Source organism: Rhipicephalus microplus, chromosome 4, assembly GCF_043290135.1.
Source record: "Rhipicephalus microplus isolate Deutch F79 chromosome 4, USDA_Rmic, whole genome shotgun sequence".
Taxonomy (NCBI): domain Eukaryota; kingdom Metazoa; phylum Arthropoda; class Arachnida; order Ixodida; family Ixodidae; genus Rhipicephalus; species Rhipicephalus microplus.
This window is the reverse complement of record NC_134703.1, coordinates 23105381-23114741: the sequence shown is the minus strand read 5'-3', so window position 1 is coordinate 23114741 and position 9361 is coordinate 23105381. Positions and strand designations below refer to the sequence as shown.

The 9361-nt window shown below is 46.2% G+C and overlaps 1 protein-coding gene across 1 annotated transcript in view; it reads left to right on the top strand.

Annotated features, from left to right (window-relative positions):
• The first annotated feature begins 8813 nt into the window (after nucleotides 1–8813).
• LOC119171726 (methanethiol oxidase) overlaps nucleotides 8814–9361 on the top strand; it is an 89127-nt gene continuing 88579 nt past the window's right edge. The window contains exon 1 of the mRNA XM_037422541.2: nucleotides 8814–9264. Within this exon, the coding sequence (XP_037278438.2) occupies nucleotides 9219–9264 (46 nt within the window). The 5' untranslated portion in view covers nucleotides 8814–9218. The remainder of the gene's footprint in view (nucleotides 9265–9361) is intronic.

The window sequence follows — 9361 nt, the reverse complement described above, 5'->3', positions numbered from 1 at the left end:
CACTCAATGCTTGGGTAGCGGGGTAGTTGCGCTGCCAGCCGCGGTCAGCAACACTGCTCACCCCCAGGGTCATTGACCTTGAACACGCATGGCTCCTGCCACGCTGCTGATGAATGCTCGCTGAGGCTTGCTGCGGTAGACGCCGGGCTCGCCTTGCGGGTATGTCCTGGTGACGTTTCAATCACGCCAGGACGGAGGTAATTGGCTGGCTGGTTTGGTCCCAGGCGCGTGGACAGCTGGTTTGGCCCCAGGTGGGATCCTGCTGCTATCTCGAGTCTGCGACCCGATAGGTCTCTGCTCCCACGCCCTAGTTCTTCGATCGCCAGCCACGTTATTTCTTCCTCTCCGACCATCGCATGTCCCGATTCTACACGTCTTCCTTGATGGTTTCAGAGGCGCACAGTTCAAATGCGTTTCCAGCGCTTCACTGTTCACTTGGCCCTTTTCACATGGCCACTTTTCTGATGCCAACGCATCAGCGGTCTTTCGCCTTAAATTTTCACTTTTACGCTTGCACACAAATCTTCTGCGAATGGGTCTGGCAATAGATGTTTATGCAGTGCCCGTGGTGGTGCTATATGCGATATAATTAAGTAAGTGAATAAAAGCAGTTGATCAGACATGCCCACATCAAGTTCGGCTTGTTCCCGTTTGCCGGAAAGGGTTCGTGGACTTTTATTACCACTGTACTTCGAATAAATTGGTTATATACTGCTGTGGCTATATCACTGACTTTACAGAATGCTAAACAACCTCTAAAAAATGTACGTAGTCGCACTCATTGTGAAAGTGCTGAGCAGTGATTCGCCTGCCATTCAGTAACATTCGCATTCGTGGGCAAGCTTTAGTCTTTAGAGGGGAAAAATCTTGGGACTTTAGGCTATTGAGTTATGGCATTTCAAACGTGCGGCCTGCTAATTGTCGATGGTAGGAGAGCAAACCTTCAATTGTGACGCTGTGGCATCACAAATCTCTCTTTTCCTTTCTTTCCTCTTCACCTGTACCTCTATTTTAATACACTATACTTCCACGCAATGCTTAAACCTGAATTTCGTTTTACACCCACTTCTACTACCCTAGACGCGGCTATGCTATGTTATAGCCTCACTTTTTTCGTCGTCCTCACTCTATTTCCCACCCTGTTGTTAAAGTATACTTTACGCGGCGATGCTATGCTGTGCCTTTCCCCTCCTTTGATTCACTCATCCACACCATCACTTCTTTTTCCCTTCCCTTGCTATATTGTGCTCCTCATGGCTGTGCTATGCCTCCCCATGTCACACTCCTTACCCCCTCCCCTTTCTATACCGTGCTGTAACACGGCTATTCTATGCTGCACCCTCCCTCTCCTCCTTTCGTTTCTTTTCACCCTCACTTTCCTTTTGCACTCCTTGCTATACTATACTACACATGAGTATTCTATGCTTTAGTCGTGGTTTACCATTGTATAACGAGGGGGTGGGAAAGGAAAGTTTTGCTAAGGAGGAATGAAATGAGGGGAGAGAAGGTATGTCGAAGTCGGGTTGATCGAATTAACCTTTGTATATATCGAACTGATTTCGAACACGTAAACTCTTTGACGTAAATGAAGATTTACGGCCACATCGGAATGAAATAGCCGGAACACTAGATATATGGAACACTAGGTAACACAAAGTGGCCAAGTAGTTGGCTTTTCATCACCACAAGTTCCTCAAAGAATAGGATACCCGCAAACATTCGGAAGAGCCAGTGGGGTGATTAGGAGGGCGCCGTGCTGTGAAAGTAAGAACTACCGCTTGGTATCGCACTTTTTCTACCATGATAGCTCTTCGTCTTGCCCCATGGTCCATCATGCTGGGTTTCCATTCACTTCTCTGCTCCTTTCGTTAACTCGATGGATGCCTTGAAATGGAAGAGTATGCTGTTATTTACAAAGCTGGCGATAACTAATACACTATGAAGTGGAGAAAAGAAGCCTTACACCTCTGCTGCGTACAGCATCCCAAGAAGCCCGCAGAGTAGAACAAAGGTGGACACTAGAGTTGAGGCAGACTAGAGGCTTCCGGCACACAAGTACGCACAGCTGCTTATGGATATGTTTTGGCCCTATTTATGTCTATACTGTGCTGTCTCACGAATAACTTGCCGTTGGGATTGACCCAACATCCGCAACTACAGCACGTGGAAGAACACATAACAGAAAGGATCTACCTATTGCCGTGAGGTCGTCTTTTTTGCAGTATCACGAAGCAGTGCCATGAAGCCAACTTGCACACTGAATTTTGCAATGAAAATATTGAAAATTCTTGTGAAGCTTTATGTCAAATTATTTGCTATATAGAGAACTTAATTATTGCTCTTTAGCAAGTTTTGTATGCCCGAGATGTACTGTATAGTAATGATTGATTGATATGTGGGGTTTAACGTCCCAAAACCACCATATGATTATGAGAGACGTCGTAGTGGAGGGCTCCGGAAATTTCGACCACCTGGGGTTCTTTAACGTGCACACAAATCTGAACACACGGGCCTACAACATTTTCGCCTCCATCGGAAATGCAGCCGCTGCAGCCGGGATTCAAACCATGTACTGTATACTACGCAACTATGCAGTAAACGGTTTTGCCTGCATGAAGCCATACACCTCTATGCTATCATTTACACTCTCCCTTCCTCTTTTCCCCCCTTCGCACTCTCTCTTTAATTTTGCATGCTGTACTATAGAAACGTGCGACACCTACAGGGAGTGCCGTAGGCTTGCGCATGGGAAGAAGGGCAGGCCCCCTTTCACCCAGCTAGTTGCCTTCTCCTGTAAAACACCACTTACACAAGGGGGATCGCCATCAACAGCCTGTGCATCCATAGGCTGAGAGCTTCATCACAGAACACCTGCTTCATTCTGCACGCTTCGTTCTCATGAAACACGCTGCCGGCAGTATACCTCATCAGATATTACCGAAGAGTTGGCGATGCCCTCTTGCGTAATCGACCGCCGTGACTTGGTACGGCTGCCATTACAGGGATCTTATGACAGCCAATATTGTGCCATTTAAGCATTTATTCATAGATTGATGCGGTAGACAGGACACCGCCTGCATCGGTCAACTCAAACCTGCGTTCAAAGTAGGACCGCCAGAAAGAACTTTTTGTCTAGCAAATACTCCTCTTTGTACTGTGGCTGGTCGGTCTCGCTTCTTTCGCGAGCCACAGGTGGAAGCGTGCCAGTATGATATCTCGATAGAAGTGATCAAGCTCTTGCATCATCCCTAGTAACCACTCCGTGTGTTCCAGGTACATCGCCATATGATATGAATAGCTAATTTCATTGTGCGACTTGCACCAGAACTGTGACTACAGATCTACAATACAACGAGAAAAAGTGGGTAGCATGGTGATGGCAGCTGTAGGTTTCGAAACCTGCTCGTGATGTCGATGGTAATGCGATTAGAGGTTGCAGTAGTCGATAATACTAGACATCATCTGCGCTAAGCCACAAAATGGCTGTGAATTACCCACACCAGTGTGAATTTGAGTACATGTAAGCCACTGAGCACGTCGCGACGTTGTGGATAGGCGAGTACATAAGGAATCGAATGATGCGTATTTGCTGACAATGCCGGCTATCGGCATACCTCAGCGAATTCACACAAACAGTTCTGGATTGTTGGTTTGGTAACATCTTCGCTACCAAATGCAGGCAGGAAATTAAGTATTTTATATCGATGACGGAAAATGTGGACGTTTTGTTCACTTAGAAGGGTCACCCACAAGGTATGGTCATATATTTCGCTGACTTTGCGCGATCATATTTGTCAAAAGTCGCATCGTTACGTGCTGCGGAAGAAGCTTAAATTTTAAACTAAAGACTTTTCGCTCCTTTTTATGGTCATAAGCTGCGACAGGCGGTGATGACCTACAGCTGCGAGTGGGTACCCAAACATCATGATGTGCAGAAACGCGTGGAAAAAGCGGGCAAGGAGTTTCTTCCTTATATTGCTTCGGCGTGCTTCACTGAAGTGAAGGATATGTTTTGGGAAATGATGGAGAAAAAAGAAGAATGTGAACAGCGGCGTTACCGTGGCAAGGTTCAAGAATTTTTTGTTCTTTCTGAAGATTCATTAAAGAGGGCCTGAAACACTTTTTCAAGTAACCATGGAATGAATTCACTGGAAAAGCTTTTTGCCTCACGAATTCAACGCCGCACAAATTTTAAGAATCCGTCCACTGCGAGTGGAGTTGCATAGGTTTGTCGCATGCTGCAATTGCATTCTCTCTTCTCTCGTCCCGACGCAAGCGCTGGAAGCTAAGCAGGGAGGGATAGCAGGGCTACAGAAAAACGTCACGCGCGCCTCGTTACCTTAAGCACTTTTTTTTTTTCTTCGAATGCGCGGCTTTATCAATGTGACTGTGCGCGCATGCGTGGACAAGTAGCGGCCTCCCGAGCCGATCTCTGTAACGAGCGAGCGCGCCATGTTCAAATAAGCCATTGGCAGATAGATGGGCTTAGTGCATGTGATTTTTGGGCATATTACGCGATTTTGTTGAGAGAAGAGAAATCAATTTTTATTTGACTGATAATTTCTTGTGAATTCCAGGCCGCGTGTTGTGCTATAATATTTGGCTCGCGTGTTGTCTAGAGCCCCCACTACCGAGCGGCAGCATTTTCTGACCATGCTCAAAAAATGTTGCAGGGCCCCTGTAGAGGTTACTGCACCAAATACAAAATTTTCGCACTTGCATTTCGCACGGGATTATAAATGGTTTACCACTCGTAGATTGGAAGTGTACATTACAAAGTTACGATGTAGTATTCCACTGCTAATTTTCTTCTTACACAGGTCTCTTTCTGTCTTTCAGTCTGCACTATCCTTCCCCAGGCAGTGTAGCAAGTCACCTACCTACATACGCCGACTAAATTATTTGCCTTCCGATAAAGAGTTCTCTCTCTCTCTTTTTTTTACATGGGTCTGGTGTGGTGCCATATCACTTTTGTGCACAAGCTTTAACAAACCCAAAAATATCTACCAATCATCGCTAAGCTGTCACTTTTTCAGAGATAAAAGAAGTGCTTCGAAGTTTTATTTTAAAAAATTAGAAATTCCTCTAAGTGCTCGAAATATTGTTTCCTTTGGGGCTACTTCACGTTTGGGGGGCCCTAGCTCTGCGAGTTTCTGGGTGACCCTAGGAGATTGCCTTGCCGAGTCATCTATCAACTTTCTACCCAAACCAAACTTAAATTTAAAATTTCGTTGTTAATCAGCACTGATTTAACCTACTCAAGAAATATGTATTCGGAATAATTTTTGAAGTTATTGTAAAAAAAACCTTACATTTCTGTCTTCACAACTTTTCTTCGTATCTAAAGAAATTAAATTACCGTAGTATAATAAAGAATTGCCCCACAACCCGGAAGAGAATTGTGAGGAAATGCAAATGCATTTCTTACGCCGAGAGTACACGGCGTTGTAATTTTAATGGCGTAAATTAATGACGAGACGAGGATTGGTACTGTAACCATTTATTTACACATTCATCGGCCAGTGAACGGTCGAGAGGGAGGCCCGCGCTTCACCCCATTTGGTAGTGGTTAGAAGATGTGAAAAGGCACCTAAATTCTGCAACCTGGTCGGGAGCACGGCGCAGTGCCTATTCACCCCATTTACGTATACCCCATTTACGTATACGTACAAGGTACAAGCGAGCGGACGGAAGAGTGCGGCGCGGGGAGGAGAGAGAGCAAACGGCGCCGAACTCCGCGGAGCTCCCGCGATGCGAGCGCCCTCACATGCCAGAGCGCGCTGCTCTTCTCCAATCGCTCTCCGCTGCTGCGCCCGCACCACCTGCTCCGGTTGCTAGGGGCGAGGATAATGGCACGCGTACGCAGCTGTTGCTATGGGGCAGGGAGTGAGAGCGGAGAGATAACACCTGCCGGCGCTCGGACACCGACAGACGCCTGACATGCCCCGACTAAGAAACGCATTTGCAATTGAAAAAGGAAACCATTTCCCTTTACTTTGTCGAAACCTTGATATTTTCACTTACATTAAACGCCGGCTTCTTGGTCAATTCCCCGAGGTGGGTAAGATCCGGAACGAAGGAACAAGGTAGTAATCAAAGCTGGACAACGGCTTGCCGGTGGTGGCTGTGTATTACACTTCTAGTCCACCTGGACATAAAGTATAGGACCAAGCACTTATGCGGCAAGTCGAACATGTGCACTCACATCTGCGTCAGCAAAGCTTTCTTTAACCAAAAACTGACAGATGTGTGTTGCCTGGATAGTTTGGAAAAATAAATAGCGGTACATACATACTTGCCTCTCTCAAATTGTTACATACATACATACATACTTGCCTCTCAAAAGGGAACCAAGACAGGTTGATCGCAAAATCAAAACACCTAGACAGCTGCATTTAGAGTTCGCGTTAGGTAGTAGCTAGTCGTCGGAGATTTTTCTTCTCCCTCCTTTTCACGAAGCGTATTTTGCAACCCAGTCAAGCATACCGATGAACTATAAAGGCTAATTTGCCAAAAAAAGAATTTTTAAAATGTCAAGTCCCTTCCCTGCGTTTTTAGCGCGTTTCGGCACGTTACGCACACATCAGTGTCTGTGGGCGCTGTAGTCTACATATAGACGCACTTGCTAGCTTCGGTATGATCATCACACCGTAGGGAGCACAGCGCCCATGAAATGGGGCAAAAAGCCTTTAGTTTAGAATTTGAACTTCTTGCGCGGCGCGTATCGATGCGACTTTGTGCGCTGGTGATCGTGTCTGCCGAATGTCAGCTCAGTATGACCAGACCTTTGAGGGCCCTTTGAAACAAACAAGATCTGTGCATTTGCGTCAGTAAGACAAGATGCCAAGTTTCTAGTGCCGCATTTGGTACTTACGACACAGCCAAATCAACAGTACACAGCCGTTTGTGCGAATTCGTATAGATAGCATTCTTCCTTCCTCCGAATTCTCCTCCGCGACGCTGATAGTCTGCATTGTGTCAGTAACACGCAGCACTGAACTCCTCGTGTACTCGCCAATACATCCACACCTCCGCGACGTACTCCAGTGGCTTACATGTACTCGAATTCACACCGGTGTGGGAAATTCATAGCCAATCCGCTGTTTGGCGTGGGTGCTGATCGCAGCAGCATCGACACCACGAGTGTGCATGAAACCTACACCTGCCATCACCATGCTGTTAACTTTTTTCTTTGTGTTCCGGATCTGTATTCACAGTTCTGGTGCAGGTCATACAACGATGATATATATATATATATATATATATATATATATATATATATATATATATATATATATATATATATATATATATATATATATATATATATATATATATATATATATATATATATATATATATATATATATATATATATATATATATATATTCACCAAGAACATCAGATTTTACTTAAGGAGTTCGGTAATACTATAGTGATGGAGCAGCCGCCGCTTGGTAACTTCCGTCAAGATATCATACTGGCGTGCATCCAGCTGTGCCGTGCGAACGAAGTGAGAAGAATGATCCACAGTAAAGGCAATAGTAAGTAATACACTTATAACGATACTGTTCGTTACAATATATCGGATATAACGGTGAACAACGATGGCACCATACATGGTAATACGCCTACAATGCTTCATATCGGATAGAGTAATCGAACGAATGCGCTGGAAGCTAAGCAGGAAGGATGGCACGGGTAAAGCAGGTACGTCGCGCGCGCCTCGTGACCTTGAGCATTTTCTTTTTTTTTCTTTTTCAGTGTTATCGCGCGCACACGCGCGGACAAAGCAGCCAATGGCGCGATACTCGGTCTTGTGACGCAGTTATTTTTAAGTTTATGGTTTTATATGCCGAGAGAAGAGAAATTTTTTTTCAGTTCACTGAGAATTTATTTTAAATTCCAGGCCGCGTGATCCACCATATTTGGCTCGCGTGTTCTCGGCAGCCTGGACTACCGATCGCCAACGTTTGCTGACCATCTTCATGAATTGTTGCGGGGCCCCTTTAAACACCTTGTGTATTGCAATGCTTTCAAGTGTGGTGGCAGCGAAGGTCGCATTTCGACGGAGGCGAAATGGGCGAAGAGCACCATGACTGGTCGAAATTTCCGGAGCCCTTTACTGCGGTGTCCCTCATGATATCGTAGTTTTGGGTCGCTAACTGCCGCATATCGTGAAGTGTTGCGAAGCTCAAATCCGAATCAGGCTGCGGCGGCTGCATTTCCGATGGAAGCGGGAATGTTGTAGGCCCGTGTGCTCAGATTTGGGTGCACGTTAAAGAACCCCAGGTGGTCGAAATTTCCGGAGCCCTCCACTACGGCGTCTCTCGTAATCATATGGTGGTTTTGGGACGTTAAACCCCACATATCATCAAATCCGAAGCAGGGAAAACGGTCCTGTTTTCGACTGCGCAAGCCAATGTTACAGCGCGTAGCCGAAAAGCGTGATCAGCGCCACGCTTGCAACGTGTGTTCTAAGGAAATAAACGGCGAGGAGGAGATTAGTACCTGCGCGAAGTGGCAAGCACGATGCCCTCTAGTCTTCGAATTCGGTGTTGCTTAGTGAAAAAAAAAAAAACTAGAAATGCGGCCGCCGTTAACAGTGTTGGCAGTATACACAGTCGATTCCCGACTAACCAAATGAGCAGCGGTTTAAAGTGAGCAGCTGTGTGGATGAGTCATGGAAACGTTTGTCAGTCGAACCGAGCACCGTTTTCATTGCACCTACTGTGTAGCCGCTATGATCGATGTATAAGAGAGACAATGCGACGAAGCCTTTTTGTTTCTGACGTAAGTGAACGGGACTGTGCCAACTAGACAAGCATTGCACGCTTAGAACGAGTTCGCTTTGTAACTGCACGATGCGGGGCGCTCCCGAATGGCAATTACGCACCTACTATTTCTAGCTAACATTTTCTTTACTTCGCTCTTGGCGATAAGTCTCGTTGGAGAGGACGGTAACGCGCCGGCTTGTGCGAGGGCCGGATTTTGACTGATGGCGAACGCGGAGACGTTGAAGCCGTGGGGTTCCCGTTACGCGCCAGTGAACGAACGCCGTGCTCGCCTTTGGGAGATGCGAGTCGGTCGCCTTCTTCACAACACGAAGTCAGTTGCTCGTGTCTCGCTGCAGCTGCCTTCCATTTCACGCTCTCTAAACTAGCTTTTATCTTTTTACTTCACCGAGTGACCAACGGGCATCAACACGGCTGCAACGATGGATCAAGATTATATTCAATGCCGAAAAGCATCGCGGAATCACGGTGAGTTCGCAGCGATGGATTTAGAAAGTTGACTGACTGAAATTCGACCCTGCATGTTGTTGGGTGTGTCCAGCCTTTGCGGTTACGTATAGCTTGA